Source organism: Carex rostrata, chromosome 1 (assembly GCF_964058835.1).
Source record: "Carex rostrata chromosome 1, lpCarRost1.2, whole genome shotgun sequence".
NCBI classification, from domain to species: domain Eukaryota; kingdom Viridiplantae; phylum Streptophyta; class Magnoliopsida; order Poales; family Cyperaceae; genus Carex; species Carex rostrata.
Genome location: NC_135918.1, coordinates 13,784,612 through 13,800,410, shown reverse-complemented (window position 1 = coordinate 13,800,410; position 15,799 = coordinate 13,784,612). Strand labels below are relative to the sequence as shown.

The 15,799-nt window shown below is 36.4% G+C and overlaps 2 protein-coding genes and 1 non-coding gene across 6 annotated transcripts; 1 reads left to right on the top strand and 2 right to left on the bottom strand.

Annotated features, from left to right (window-relative positions):
• Nucleotides 1-564: 564 nt before the first annotated feature.
• LOC144559745 (transcription factor-like protein) lies at nucleotides 565-5,314 on the bottom strand. Its single transcript, XM_078308862.1, has 5 exons — nucleotides 5,014-5,314; nucleotides 3,748-4,304; nucleotides 2,616-3,533; nucleotides 1,650-1,967; nucleotides 565-898 (listed from the first exon to the last, which is right to left on the bottom strand). The coding sequence occupies exons 1-4, from the start codon at nucleotides 5,155-5,157 to the stop codon at nucleotides 1,655-1,657; spliced, it is 1,932 nt and encodes a 643-aa protein (XP_078164988.1). The 5' UTR covers nucleotides 5,158-5,314; the 3' UTR covers nucleotides 565-898; nucleotides 1,650-1,654.
• Nucleotides 5,315-5,448: 134 nt separating this feature from the next.
• Nucleotides 5,449-5,520, top strand: TRNAT-UGU (transfer RNA threonine (anticodon UGU)). The gene has a single exon. It is a non-coding gene; the product is annotated as a tRNA-Thr (tRNA).
• A 274-nt stretch (nucleotides 5,521-5,794) lies between these two features.
• LOC144559756 (uncharacterized) lies at nucleotides 5,795-11,291 on the bottom strand. 4 transcript variants are annotated; one of them, XM_078308884.1, is made up of 8 exons: nucleotides 11,181-11,291; nucleotides 10,495-10,648; nucleotides 9,489-9,558; nucleotides 9,311-9,387; nucleotides 6,931-8,148; nucleotides 6,629-6,666; nucleotides 6,341-6,545; nucleotides 5,795-6,044 (listed from the first exon to the last, which is right to left on the bottom strand). In XM_078308884.1, the coding sequence occupies exons 2-8, from the start codon at nucleotides 10,627-10,629 to the stop codon at nucleotides 6,042-6,044; spliced, it is 1,746 nt and encodes a 581-aa protein (XP_078165010.1). In that variant the 5' UTR covers nucleotides 10,630-10,648; nucleotides 11,181-11,291; the 3' UTR covers nucleotides 5,795-6,041. The 4 variants fall into 4 exon arrangements, with proteins under 4 accessions (XP_078165010.1, XP_078164998.1, XP_078165003.1 ...); XM_078308872.1 differs by lacking the exon at nucleotides 5,795-6,044 and having other exon boundaries at nucleotides 6,134-6,545; nucleotides 11,181-11,265; XM_078308877.1 differs by lacking the exons at nucleotides 5,795-6,044; nucleotides 11,181-11,291 and adding an exon at nucleotides 10,880-11,179 and having other exon boundaries at nucleotides 6,134-6,545.
• Between the last annotated feature and the right edge of the window lie 4,508 nt (nucleotides 11,292-15,799).

The window sequence follows — 15,799 nt, the reverse complement described above, 5'->3', positions numbered from 1 at the left end:
CATTTAGTTGAACCAACAACAAAATTTACCAAAAGTTAATTCTACTTGTATATTTTGTGACATCATTCATTCATCTGACAAACTAATAAGAAAATAAGTGTATTAGTTTTAGTATTATATCACATATTTGTAGAAGCACTGATGAGCGTGTATGATTTGTGCTAAAGACAGAGACAAATGCAAAGCTACATAGTGATAGCAAACACAGGATCCACAATCCCAAATTGCTCCTGTTCTTTCCCTCCTTTTTTTCAATTTTCAAATATATTTATCTTATATACGCTATACCACAACAAGTGATGTAAGAGACTCGCGCCATCTTGGCTTCCAGGTTTCAACATCAATGCTTCTTTTTATTTTTTACATTTTATGAGACACCTGTCCAAACTTCCATGACTAAATACATATAAAATATTTTACATGCAATCATATAATACTATCCAAACAAATATATTTAAATAACCTCAATAAATGAAACCCTATACACTCATCTTAATATGAAATTTTCCTAGTCAAAATTTACACAAGTAGAAGCAAACATAGTTTAATACTTTCAAAAATGCAGATTGGAAGGCCATAACTTGATAGAATGATGTGTAACTAGATAATTTTTTAAACAATCATTTCTAGTTTCTAACAACTGCATCAAATAAAAGGTACAACCAAAATTTTCATAGAATAAACATAAATGCAAAAATACAAGTGTTTTATTCCTTGACTCAGATGAGTATGTGTTTGTCTGATATTATCTCCTCACTCCTCAATATATATACTCTATATATCATTATCTGAAAGAGAAACAAGTATCATATGAGAAATTCCATACCCATTCCCTGCTAGTCTTGTTGACTGGCAAGACCAAATTTCAAATTGAGGAACAAATATGCAATATCAAAACCTGAAACAAAGTAAAGAATAAGTTAGATTTAAAAATAAAAATAAAAAACTAATCATGCAAAGGGTTTCTTCTGATATATACTTTAGATATCATCATCTCTCATGGGAGCTCCGAAGGTAATAAATTTTATAATCTAGACAAAAAAGAAAAAATAAATAAATAAACAACAAAAACACAAATGGCTTGATTTGTATACTTTTCAGACCAAACTGGTATCAGTACACAGTGGCAATTGTCAACCGGGTAAATTAAAATACAAAACTTGGCATACAAAAGCACAATCTACAAAAGATATGCCGAAAGGGCAATCTACAAACTAGCTGTACGAGATATCATTCTCAAACAAAATATTTCATGTATGACCCCAGAATCAATGAAAATATCACATATAACCCCAAAACAAGAGAATTATCAAATTTACCCTAAGATCAAAGCTGTAAATTTTACCCTACAGATCAAAGTTGTAACACATAGTTTGAGCCCAGAAAATGTGATAAAGCCCTTTAAAACAGGAGCTTACTCCTATTGTTTCAGAATTGACATAACCACCGCTCACCATTTCTCTAAGCACATGAAAGATACAACGGGCAACTTGTAACTTTCTTTTTATCTTTAATGAAATTGGGAGAGAATTATTATCATAGGTGTTAATTTACATGACTTATATGGGCATATGATATATTCGTAACATTGACCAAATAAACATAAAACTTTTTGAAATAACCCACAAAATTAATAAAATGGTACTAACCATAATTAATTGTTCGCATTATGACCATCTTCGCCATCATGGTCAAGGTCAAAGTCAAGGTCAACATCACCTTCCCCATCTCTGTCTAGTACCCCAAAGTCAACCCAAGGGAGAAGTGATTCTAAAAACACCATTCCAGGGTTACGGCCAGCCAACTCACGTGGGACCCGCAACCGCTCTGGAATGACATCTTGTTCTTGAATTATGCCTTCTGGTACTCCACCAGCAATTTCAGGACCCATCATGAAAGGCCTCAGTTCTTCTGGGGGTAATGTTGGTACAGTATCGGAGAAATCTGATACCATCAGATGGGAGTACCTATATAACAATGTAATTATAAGAAAGTAGTTGATATGAACCGTAGGTAGTTTGGAAATTAATGAAATGTGGGGCATGGGTTACTCTTATTTGAAGTAATTAGCAAATATATACATAAAATTTCACTTTTGCAGCAATACAGCACAAATGTGGCCTCTCCCACCAAGGATTGCTTTTGTGTATTCCTAAAAAGAAAACTCCAAACTAACCAAACAAACACTGCCCAATGTGAAAAAAAAAAAAATCATTTAACCTTGCAAATGAGAACTATTACAAGTAGACGAACAAAGAATGAGAAGCCCAAATAGGCAAATATTAAAATCCCAGAATACACCTCAATGACAGAGATAAACACTTAGACAGTTAGGAAGCAGGCTTAAATCAGTTATGTTAGAAAAATAATAGGAACAAAGACATATCTGCAAGAAAGAATGATTATAATACACATGCAATGATGCAACTGCAACCAGTTAGTCAGTTACTCAATGCTGTGAGAAGAGAATGTAAGATACTGTGTATTTCCCAAAAATGAGGATTGTTTGTATAGCAGAATACCAATGCATCATGCTCGAGCAAATGATACCGAGATTTTTAGGTTTACACACACAACAGAATTCACCACCCAAAAAAAATTAGAGAAGCACTTACTCATTCTTGTCAGATGAGAAAGCCTCTTTTCTGACGCACGTCCAATCACGCGCCTCAGTGCTACTGCCTTTGACTATCTCAACAACCTCTAAGGCTGCCTCTTTCAACAAATTCTGAAGCTCTGGAAACCGCCACATTATATAGCTCCTCTCCACATAAATATTAATCAAATGCTCCAGTGTGGGGCCCCCTGCCTTGGCAGACCCAAAGAAAACATTCCTCAAAATCTGGGCCCACACAGCATCCTTGAGAGGTGCCTTTGAAACAATCTTCTCTAACACCAGAGGGTGCAACATCAGGGCTTGTTTCATCAATTCAAGTGCACTTGCCTTGTCAGACCCTGATTTAATATCCGTGCCGTCTCGTTCAATGTAGAACCGTGCAATTGGTAGAGAATAGACAAAATTCGGGAATAACCATAGAGAATTATCACTGTTATACTCTTCGATGAATCTCTCTAACCATGCATACTCTTGTGCCCTAAGAGCAAAATAGTCTATGCAAAAGAGGGAACCCATCGGGTCGTCACAGTCTAGAGAGAGAAGAAATTTACACACCTCTAGTGCAGATCGGTGGCACCCACGCCTATCCATGGCCCGCATGTGATTAAATAGAGCCTTAAAAAGGGGTTTGTTCATATCATGTGTATACTTCAACTGACGATTGCTACCTCTGTTAGTATTGAGAGGTGAGAAGAGGGGATGGAATGCGCACTCCAAGGCAAAAAGGCATTTTGATACAGCATCCATCGAGGCCTGGTGTTCTCCGCTGTATCTATAGAGGTCGGCAAAGGTTAGGAGGGAGTCGAGGTGGTACGGGTAGTGTTGAAGTACCCGGGCTATTGAATTCAGATCATTTGCAGCCTTGGCATTCTCGAATATCTCTTGTGCATTTCGATACGAATCCGAGTGTACATACCTGTGTGGCAAAAATAATAGAATTTTTTTGTCATGTATGATAGGCCACTGGACCCATGCTTTATCTTGAATCACGAAAATTCTTTTCAAAATGGAAAAAGGAAATCCGTTTGGAATGGTAGCAGCCTTTTTAGGCATTTTATTATGGGACCCACAAAAGGGATAGAGACATAGAGTACAATTGCATGCTTATAACATAAAGAATATAAAATTACCTAAAATAGTTTATGCCACTTTTGGTCTCTATCAATTCCATGGACAGCGATCCATCCCACCTTGGCCAATAAGGCATTGGTGTAACAAGCACTGTTTTTCTGGGATTGTGGGCCCCACGCCTAGCCCCATGTATGTTCCTCATGCCAGCACTACTGCTACTACCAGGGTTCTGGTTCTGGTTCTGGAAGGAGTTCACAACCTTTGACCCGAAAATCTTTTTCAGTTCATTCTCGGCCTTTAGATGCTTAGGGTCCACAGTCAGCACAGATATCGAGGCAACTGATAACTTTCCCTTGCTGGGTCCCTGCTCTGACACTTTGCTAGAATTTGGGTTAGGGGTAAGAGAGAGGTCCTCTAAGATTGAGTCAATCGATTTGTCATCTTGTGGTGCATTTTGTTTGTGGGCATGTTTATCCTTGCTCTTTTTCTTCTTTTTCTTGGATTTACGGTCAGGTACAGCTGGTACAGTGGCAGGTTTGTCGACTAGTGGTTGTTTGTGCTCAGTATTAGTATCTGATGTTTGATGCATGGAGGTATCCTCTTCTTCTTCATCTTCCTACCAACATCAAAGGAAAGATGTTAAAAGCAATTACAACACTGGTGAAAATGTCAGCACTGAATATCAGGGGTTCGAATTTTTCAGTTTTGGGACTTAAAAATTTAAATTTTTACAAAAAAAATTATACTATTAGCCCCCCTCATAAAGTTAAATTACGGAACACTTATTTATCCAGCCCCCTCCTATCTCAATTTTCTGGTTCTGCTGATGCCGTATTGGCTACAATTGTACAAACAGAAAGTTAACTATACTATTTGTCAGTCAGTTCTTATTAGTTCACACCATTGCATGAACGCACCAATCTGGACTAGTGATGATACATGGACAAGTCCATAACTCTAATATACATTTCTTATTAAAGATCGAAGAAAACAAAGGAAAGGTATAATGATGACATATATGGCATTTCTGAGGTCAATTTTTCTTATTAAGTATCTGTTCATGCACCACCCAAATTTTATTAATCATAAATTTCAAAAAAGACGCCCATTATTCATATATAAGCTAAGACACTATGTAAAAAAAAATCGTATATAAGCTCCATCAAATGCATCCATGAGATATTTTAAACTCAGAATTCGCAGTAACTGCTTATGCTAATTGTATATTTACAAGATTGGTCGGATTACTATGCAATCGAACCCTAGGTTTCCGAGGAGATAAATGAGACATAACTAAAAAATACAAAAAACAAAAAAAAACATACCTGGTCATCGAGGAGATCAAATGGGTTCCTAGCAGGTACGGTCGACGGAGGAGTGTCCGATTCTTCTTCACTGACGGCGGAGGCAGGAGCGGAGATGTCCGGCTCGCGCTCCTTGAGCACTCGCTGGAACAGCCGGGCAGACATCGAGTCAAGAAAGAAACCTAATCGGGCGGTGAAATGGGGCCAGAGAGAGAGATTAGTTTATTAGGGTTTTGGGAGTTTATTTGGAGCTTCGGAGGAAGATGGAAATGGGAAATGGCGGTGAACGAGGAGAGGAGGAGAAATCGTCTGAGTCCATATCCACTGAGGTAACCGAATATTTCTGTTTAGATTCGTACCGTCCGATCAGAATCCGGACCAATGGATTCCACAGGATCATGATTGTAGACTTGGAATTTCAATATATATAGCTATCACTTGTGCTTGACAACAAAAGCCCGTATAGCTCAGTGGTAGAGCGCCAGTCTTGTAAACTGGAGGTCCGTAGTTCGATCCTGCGTGTGGGCATTTTTTTTTTCTTTTTTCTTTTTTTCTTTTTTTCTTTTTTGCATAAAGAAAGAAAATGATTTTCCTTGAGACAAATAACTAGAGTTGAACAAACCAGCAAAGCTACTTTGGTAATCAAACAAAAAAAAAATTAATCAAATTTTAATATTCCAGCCTAAACATTTCAATCTACTTGTAAATCCAACACAAAAATGAAAAATGAATAAAGAAAAATAAGGTACTCCAGCGGTCCAGCCTAATGTCTCAATTCACTGTAAATCTCCAACTATATGTCATTTCTTTTCTTTTCCTTATCTTATTCTTTGTTTTTTATACATCATTTTTCAAGACAGAATTAGCGTGGCGCAATTTCCACGCAGAGCTGAAACAATTAGACTATTTGCTAAAAATACAATGGAAACAGTGGCTTTCTGAAACTGAAGACCCACTTGATCTGCAAAATCTGAGGCAATCAATCACTAACAATTGAAGGAATCAAAGCACTGCTGATGCGGAGAAATCGAAGCTCAGGCTTTCCAAGGTTACTGCATATTGTATAAACCAAAAAGCATATAGTTATTATGCACGATACCCCTCAGAAGAGATATCCTAAGAAAGAATAAATTTTACATATTCTTATTATGCATTTTACATTTCAGTCCCTCCAATCTAAATTTTCTAGTTCGGCCTCTGGACCATAGTGAATATTTTGAAATTATATAGGTATAAAAAAAAGGTATATCCATGTTTGTAGTGGTACGATTGTATTGGTAAATCTCAACATTTTGCAGAGTTCTATATAAAATCCACCCCTAAAAGAGCAAAATAAAGGATATAAAACCTTAGGAACTAGTCTCGGGGACCGCCTAGGTGGTGTTACAGATATATTATCATGTTGTGCATCTTTCACCAAAGCATTTGAACTCCTTAAAATTTTCGTATAGTTCCTCTTGTTGCTCTCTTGTACCACATGGTGCTTCCTATTCTGAGATAATTCATCGCTTCCTTGATTGAGCGCTCTCTTCAATTTCTTGACTGGAGTTAATCTAAAAGCAAGAGAAAGATGAAAACTTTAAATATGCCTCTGTAAGAAATAAATTTTGTAAAAAAAAAGACAACAGTAACTTACTCTGAGCTATCACTTGCCTTTGGTACAGAAATGTCATCCTGTATGAAATAATTGAGTTAAAAAACAATAGAAATTTCTTACTAGTGAACTGCAAATCAAAACCAGACAATAACTGGAACTATTTTTCCTTTTACTTTTTTACTTTTCCCTTCTGCTGTTGTCAGTATACGATTCAGTATTTATTTAGGAAAATATTACAACAAAAGAGAGAAACAAAAGAAGCCAATAATTCATCAAACACAACTAGGCAAGATGATCATCACCAACAGGGTTATATAAAAAATAAAAAAATAAAAAATTACCAACATATCTGATGAAGAAAGAAGGCTATCATCAGTAGCAGAATCCAAAACAACCACCTTATCAGTGGGCCCCACAACAGACAGTTCCTCGTTCAAAGGATCAGTTATCTTTCCTGCCAATTTATCGCTATTCTGACATGGCACCAACGAATTGGGTTCACTCATAGAAATCTCAGACACTTCCTTTGAGCCCCCCTCTGCAGCAGCAGAATCCAAAACGACAATTTTATCAGCGGGCCCCACAACAGACAGTTCCTCAGTCAAAGGGTCAGTTATTTTTCCTGCCAATTTATCACCATTCTGACATGGCACCAATGAATTGGGTTCACTCACAGTAATCTCGCACACATCATTTTCGTCCCCTTCTTGTATACCCGCCAATTTATTTTTAATTTGGGCAGATATATCTGCTAAATTATGTGTACTCTCTAGTGATGCCAACTCAGATGCAATATTCTCACTAAGTACTGAACTGAGCGAAGAATTGGTATCTTTCACCAAATTACTAATCGAAGCGGATCGGATTATTGGATTCATACAAATTTCATCTTTCATGGTCTGGGCCCAATCCGAAGGGCCTGAATTTAGATCTACAAAGAGATTTATCCCTTCGTCAGATGCCACAAATAACTGAAAAGAAACTGGTTTTGCAGCAATCTCAGTTGCAATAGGAGATTCTACAGCAATCTCAGTTGCAATAGGAGATTCTACAGCAATCTCAGTTGCTGTAGGGACCACATGGTTTTGGCATTTTGTAGGAGATTGAGAGTTTTGGTTTATATTATCAGAAGAGGGTTCAAGAGGTGGGGCCTGCTCGTCTGTCTTTGTAGGAGATTGAGAGTTTAGGTTTATATTGTCAGAAGAGGGTTCAAGTGGTGGGGCCTGCTCGTCTGTCTTTGTAGGGGATTGAGAGTTTAGGTTTATATTGTCAGAAAAGGGTTCAAGTGGTGGTGCCTGCTTGTTTGTCTTTGTAGGAGATTGAGAGTTTAGGTTTATATTGTCAGAAGAGGGTTCAAGTGGTGGGGCCTGCTTGCCTGTCTTGGTGGGAGATTGAGAATTTAGGTTTGTATTGTCAAAAGAGGGATCAAGTGGTGGGGCCCGTTCGTCTCTGTTTGTAGGAGACTCAAACATTAGGTCTTGGTCTCTTGACACAACATCTGAGGTAGAGGAGATTACATTGTTTGTGATCACATCTATAGCTTCCTCCGGATTAATACCCTACATGAAAATAATGAGTTACAAGAGTTTATAAGTAACAAAAAGTGCAAAGAGTATGAGTGAGGCTATGGTAATATGCACATTACACAACAGCCCACATTATGGACTCATATTTCTATTTTGAAAGTTCAAATAGTCAATATGAACCATTCAACATGATCTTCATATGAAAATGTACATGCATACCAAATTTCACATTTTTAAGAAATTTTTTTACTATTTTTTTAGATATATAGAAAATCGCTTGATTTGAAAATTGTGGAACATCCAAAAGCAGTAATTTTCTACCTATCGAGAAAATAGTAAAAAAATTCTAAAAAATGTAAAGTTTAGTTTGCAAGTACATTTTCATATGGACATCATGTTTAACGGATCTGATCAACTATTTTAATTTTTTGAAAATAGAGATATGGATCCATAGTATGGGTCGATCTATAATATGCATATTACCCTAGCCTTACTAAAAGACCATTTATTAATTATTAATATTATCATCATTACAATTTGCTTGTTAGAAGCTCAATCAGTACAGGGCTCATACAGTTGTACCAGTCTGGTTTGACTACGGTAAATAATACACATTCAGATTAACAAAATGACAGATGACATTGTCCACTTGAAATCAAGAATTAACTTGTCCAACTGGGGGTAAAACCTGTGTGCTTGGTACAACAAGGTCTTATGTTTTGCTTGTTCCTTCATATTCTTGGTTTGATTTTGCATTATTTTGAAAAAATACAGTTCAATCAAGGTTCATAATTTAGAAAACAGCTTTGAGTTATAATTTCACACATACCCCAATGACGCTTGAAAAGTGGGAAATACACACGTCCCTCTAAATTCAATTATCAGCTATGCACATTCTCGCCCTAATATCTTTAAAGAATTTGAATTGTACCTATTTTGCCCCTTATTCATGTAGAGATTCTCAGCAAAGAGGAACAAATGGGTATTAAGTATGTCTTATCTTTCATTGGGGCTATGCTTTTGATATTTTGTAGCAAATAATGGCATTTCTTATATTTCATTAGGGGTATCACATGATTTCATGTTTGGAAGGCATGGCATTAGAAGTACCCAATGGGAACAAATGAAAATATTGCTGAATAAAAGGTCTATTTGTTAATTTTTTTTTTTTAAAAAAAGATGCCCTTTAGTGTACCTCTTCAGAAGACTCTACTAAGATGGGGCTTGCTGCTCTGATTTCATTCTTGCCGTGGTTTTTATCACTTGTTTTCTCTTGAAACCATAGAATCAAAATTTCTCTTATTTTTCTCTTTCGAGATTAATTGTAATAAGATATGATTAGTTTATTTTAAAAAATAATTAATGTTTGCTACCTTGAGATTTTCTCTTAGCAGGAATCAAGCTTGCCTTTCTTCCTGTGTCAACAAGTGAAGAATTCTTTTTCTGCAGAATTAACAGCAAAGTACGAAAAATGTTGGAATGTGATTAAATTAAAGCGAAAGCATATTAAAATAAGGGCTCAACTATGCATCGCTTCAACCAGGAGCCCAAAATAAACACCAATAACACAATTTTATATCTAGCTCGAATTGTTACTAATATATATTCTAGATCAACATGCCAGAATTGTATATCCTAGCAGTTAAGTTCAACTGTGCAATGGAAGTTATTTGCACAATCAATGCTTTGTCAGAAACAAAAATTGTACACTGTAGCAATTTAGGAACAGAAACTAGCTCTTTTAACAGTGCAATTGAAGTTATTCTGCTAATATAGAAGTTATTTTAGCATTTTATTGCAGTCATCCATGCATGGATGTGACTATGTCATACAGCATAACAAGGATAAGTGCACTAGGTGAAACAAATTAGGGATTGGAGTGTTAAATTCAAGCCATCAATTGCGTCCTCTGTTCACATGGCAACATCTCCTTGCAACTCATCCTTTCTCGGCACAGGTAAGAATATGGGTACCTTATTTTCAGTTTTCTAACTGACAGAGATATTGTATTGGAGATATTAGTAGTTGTAAATTGTAGGAGTTGATTAGCAATGTAAAGGTGGAAGATAGGAGATGGTTAGTGGAGATGTTTATTTATAATTAATCATTATCAGGCTTATAAATAGGCTTCATTTTATTGTAATCAAAGACACAAGATTAATACAAGATCCTCTCTTTTCAAACATTAATTTTGTGTCTTTAATTATAATTTAATTTTAGTATAAGAAAAAGGTTGATATTACTTACCCCTACCAGAAACCAACCTGACTGGTAATTGGTAAAGTACCAAAAACCAACACCCCAAAAGTAATCCGACCAATTACTTTTCTTTACTATTTTATTGGGCATGAAGGGTATTTTAGGGATGCGATAGAATACCTTAAAATATGAAGCAAGTGACTTGGCTAATTCAGACTGACACTTATTTGCAGGTAGGTTGTGCTTTTTGCATAAACCCTGGAGCTCCTTTCGTGAGAGGTTGATATATGCTTCATAACTTTCCTTGTAACCCATCTATTTATCGTATATTATTCTACAACAAAATTTCATAAATTAGACCTCCAAATGAGCAAACAACAGCTAAAATTATACTCCATATGTTGCCATAGCTGTTCTATGTTAAGTTTAATGCAAGAGGGTCACAAATTCATCCTAATTTCGGCATAAATTTCCGGTCACAGAAACAACCAAAATGCAAAAATCAGATAATTCAGTGACAGATATTTGCATGAAATTAGCACAAGTAAAATAGCATAAATCTCACTTGCAAATCACCAAAACTAGGATGAAAACAAACACCAGTAACAATCCCATATGACACTTCAGTGAAGAAATCCTAGCTGCACGCAACATTAATTAATTTCTGTAAATCCTAAGTTAACAGGCCGAGATTTTCCTAAATAAAAACGATTAAAATTTAACAAAAAAGTAGCTTAAAAAAATCAGATTCAGTAGCTGATAAAATCGGAGCTAATCAACTCCACAAATGACTCTCCTAAGTAGGTGCAAAGCAAATCTAGTATATATACGAGGAAATTGCAAACTTAAAACGACTAGCTTACCACCAGTGAAGTAGCACTAAGGCGATTCTTGAGATTGAGACAGAGAGATATTTTAAGCTAAGCACAGCTCCAAAGTAAAGAGCGGGAGAGCAAAAAAAGGAAATAGTATCCCTACAGTATCTGACGGGATCTGGTTAGTCGAGGCCGATCCAAGACTGTTCCTTTCGAATTTAACATCCTCTGAGATAACAGAATAATTTTGTTTTAGATCTAGACCGTTCGATCAGAATTCTGGTTAATCTGGTCCGAGCTGGAATGCACGGGATTCCTTTAATATTCGTGCGGATTCTGATTGGACTATCCGGATCTAAACAGAAATATTATGTTACGTCATCGGACTATTTGGAATGTATTGGATCTTAAGATTCGTACAAACTTTAAGTTAAACGGTCTAGATCTAACCTGATTTTATCAGGTACTTCACCTGTGAATTCGCAAAACTGGAGGCGACGAAAGGGACTGGCGTGTGGATTTATGGATTTGTTCGCTTTTATCCAAGGCTAATTATAACTCTCAAGTAAAGAGTGTTGCGGGTCACTGTTGACTCTCCAGAGTCCAGAGTACAGAAGAATTATTAAGCAGAACCTTTCTACACGAAGGATTACACAGGGAATAGCGTGACTTATTTCTTTCTAGTGTCCGAATTTCTCACGTCTATTTTATCCCTGTTTTAAGTACGAACTTTTTTCGTGTGTGTGGTTGGAGTAAAAATGGAGTTAATTCAAAAATAGTATTATTTTTTTGAACTAATTTATATTTAGATAAAACTTATCAATTATTTTTTATTTATTTTTGCATATAGGTTAACTCATCATTTTATTAACTTAACAAAAAAAAATGAAATTAGCTCTATGTTTTAACGCACCCTTTGATAGGGGTGCAAACAGATCGGATACGGATCGGATAGTAGTGAAACCATATCCATATTCGCTTTTAATTTCCGGATACGGATACGAATCGGATATTAGACGGATACATACGGATATGAATCGGATAACGGATATCCGTAGATATATACATAAGTATTTTCATAATTTATGGTACATTATATGATATATATCTACTATTCGGATACAGATAATTGAAATTCAAAACTATATCCGTATCCGCACGGATATTCGGATATCGGATATCCGTATCTAATTTTCGGATACGGATGCGGATACGGTCGGATAATATCCAACCCGTTTGCACCCCTACCCTTTGAGTTTGGTTCTGGACCTTTGGATTAGAATTCAGACTAATTTGGCTCAGTATGTTGTGCACCAAGTCCAGTAAGATTTGTGTTAATATATCGCGAACAATCCGAATCTAGGTTAATGCAGAGGATATGAATCATGTTTGAAGTATGAACTGTAGAGTAACAAATTTATGTCAAGAGAATAAGAATAGTGTGACTTATTTATATTAATATGCAATTAAAATTTTGACATATCTTTTGTATTTTTTTAAAGGACGGAAGTACATTTTCAGTTTTTCCGTTGTGGAATGGTGTGGGAGAGAAAATTTTGTATTTTTGAAAATTAAATCTTTAATCTACTCACAAAAAACAATGCACAGAGGTTGTGTATTTAAAATTCGAATAAAAAATTCTTTGTAGATACTAGATATATAGTTCAGTAACTTAACATTCAACTTCTTCTAAAAAATGTACTACAATAGTTGCTTAAATACCGAAGTAAATTTAAATTTACATCAAATATTCAAACCACTGTATTATTATTATTATTCATATATTCTCTTGGTTTGTTGATCTTTTAGAATGAAATATTTACTCAAGTTTCTTTTATTGCTGTTTTTGTTTGGGTTAAAAAGTTTAAACCCTAAACCATAGCTTTACTCAAATAGAGTGAGGTTATGGTACTTTGCAAAGTGCGAATCAATGTCTTCATTTTTAAAATCTAAATAATCAATCCGGACCACTTAACATAATATTTGGAGAACAAAGTTTATATTTTTTATTATTTTTTTACTTTTACTTTTAATAGGTAGAAAATGTTGGGGTTCACGCGGTGCTAACCGGAAACCGTTTAGGCTTAAGGTGCGGAATGACCGTAGAACAAAAATTTCTACGGCCAACTTAAGCTCAGGATTAAACGGGGTATGTCAGGAAACTTTCCAAGACGGTCCACCTTCAGTATTCCTTTGGCATCAAAACCCAATTTAATCCTTTTACAGATCTACTCCATGATTGATTTCTAAAACTTTAATCTACTTACAAATTAAATAGATTAATATAACATATTTATACCTTGTTTCCAAATCACAGTTGGAATGCGGACCGAGCGAGTAGAGCCTCACCAGGGAAGGAATCGACTCGGAACGGAGCATCAGACGTCTGATGCCTCTATCGGTTATCCACCAGGACTAACCGGAGAGCGGTTTATTTCTTCTGCCAGAAATACCGTAAACCGCAAAATTCTGCAAAAACACTATTCACAGGGAAAAGACGAAAACCCGTAAACACGAATTTTCGGTTGCTCAGTTTCATCAATATGCAAAACTGACATACCGCGAAATTCGGTAAAACACTATTCATCGATCCCGTAAATATACTCCACAACAACCCGCAAGATTATACGTCAACTACGTATAACTTTCTTTTCTCAACCGAAACACTATTTGGGAGAGAAACCGAGAAAGAGAGAAAATACCGATTCGATTCTGCACGAAACGATACAAGTGAATTAGCAAATTTTCTCTCTACCCCTCCACCCCTATTTATAGTGTTTAGGGTCGGTTGCAAAAGACCAAAATGCCCTCCAAGTTCGGCCTATTTACAAGGTATGTGTTCGCTTACAAAAGTAGGCTACAAAGTCTCAGGTATAGCAAGCTATACCAGTTTAAACCTTGAATCTACTCTCGTCTAGGGTTGCAAGTGCACAACCCTATCCGTATAGTATATTAAGGTATCGATCCTCAGGGACGGTTTAATTCGATTCTAAATCACCACTTATCCAAGCTAGGTACTAGAAGTGCGAAGAGTTGGGTTTGATTTATTTATATTTCCTAATTTCAAATGAAGATTCAATTAACAGTAATGAAAGCAGTTAAAGGTTTTAGTTTTGAATCAAAGATAAAAGGCGTTCCTAGGGTTTCAGGTTTCATCCCAAACTTTGCCTTCTCTGGACCTATCATGCTACTTGCATCATCTCTGATGCAACCCGTATGATGCGACTCGCATCATCTCTGATGCGGGTCGCATGGCCCTCGAGCAGAGCTGACATGTGTTCGTATCTAAGTTGATTTCTTGTGCGAGGCTTCAACCTGTGGCTCTCGCCTACTGGTATCTAACCTAAATTGATTGTCTGGTTAACTAGAGGTATCTACAACCTTTCGATAATAGAAATTTCACCTCTCGGCTACTATTGATCTTAGATCTACCTCAAATGCTCAATCACAATTACAAGATACATCAAGGCCAAATTACTAGAAGAGGTGCTATAGACATCTAACAGTAGACAATCAAGAATCAATCAAGAAATCACAATCAAGCAAACAATGAATACTCAAACAACAATCACACAAGTTCAAACTTAGATCAAAACATCATTTAACTCAAAGACAAGGTTTAGAGACTACATCCTAACCCTAAGAACTAGAGATCTACTCAAGCATAGCAAAAGAAAGCATAAAAGAGAGAGAGAATAGGCAGATCATGATGAAGCTCAAAGATCCAAGGTGGATTGGAGAGGATCTTGCAATCTTCTCTTCTTCTCCAAGCGATCTCCAATCTCTCTCTTCTCTCTTGATCTTTTCTCTCTCCTTGAGGCTTTGAATCTTTAAATTTCGGAACCCCCTCTCTGGTAGCAGGGGTGGCCTATTTATAGGCTTTTTAAAACGAGTGCTTCAATTCTGGGCATTTGCTGTCTGCTCTGGAAACTCGCGATGCGACCTGCATCAGGTCTGATGCAACCTGCATCGACTCTGATGAGGGTCGCATCAACTCTGATGATGGTCGCATCGACTCTGATGAGGGTCGCATCGGCTCTGATGAGGGTCGCATCGGATGTGATGAGGGTCGCATCAGATGTCTCAGATTTCAGTAACTTCCCTGATTTTGCCCGTTTTCGCCTGATTCCTGCAAAGTAAGAACCAAAACATAGCAGTACCACATTCTATGGATATTCAATGTAAAAGGCACCATTTGTTGGTTCAAAACATAGATTTTTGTATGGAAACAAGTCGAAATAATATGTCTAATAAAGTGATATCAGTATGCCATTGACACCTCATCCTTTTATATGTGAAATGACCAAAATACCCCTTCCACACCCTTCCACACTCTTCTCCATGTTTCTACACATGCAAGGTGGCATAGGTGTGAAATGACCATTTTGCCCTTGTGGATAGGATTGATGACATGTCATCTGGATAGGATCAATGACATGTCATGCGGATAAGGACGAATCTGAAAAGACCCGAATGCCCTCGGCCCGAACACAAATAATATTCGTATAATTATTCTGAACAATTATATATATATTTTTCTTGCGGTTTGTTATTTCGGTAATTTATACAACGTGTCCTGCACATTTATAAATTAACCGGTTAACTTTTATACAACGTGTCACACACGTTTATAAATTAACCAATGTTTTTTCTTGTTATTTTTACATAAC

Coding starts and splice junctions, on each gene's coding strand:
- LOC144559745 (XM_078308862.1), bottom strand. CDS start 5,157: ATGTCTGCCCGGCTGTTCCAGCGAGTGCTCAAGGAGCGCGAGCCGGAC. Junction 3,534..3,747: donor AGTGGCATAAACTATTTTAG/GTAATTTTATAT, acceptor TTTGCCACACAG/GTATGTACACTCGGATTCGT. Junction 1,968..2,615: donor TTCTCATCTGACAAGAATGA/GTAAGTGCTTCT, acceptor ATTGTTATATAG/GTACTCCCATCTGATGGTAT.
- LOC144559756 (XM_078308872.1), bottom strand. CDS start 10,629: ATGGGTTACAAGGAAAGTTATGAAGCATATATCAACCTCTCACGAAAG. Junction 9,388..9,488: donor TGCTAAGAGAAAATCTCAAG/GTAGCAAACATT, acceptor TATGGTTTCAAG/AGAAAACAAGTGATAAAAAC. Junction 6,546..6,628: donor AAGGCAAGTGATAGCTCAGA/GTAAGTTACTGT, acceptor TCTTGCTTTTAG/ATTAACTCCAGTCAAGAAAT.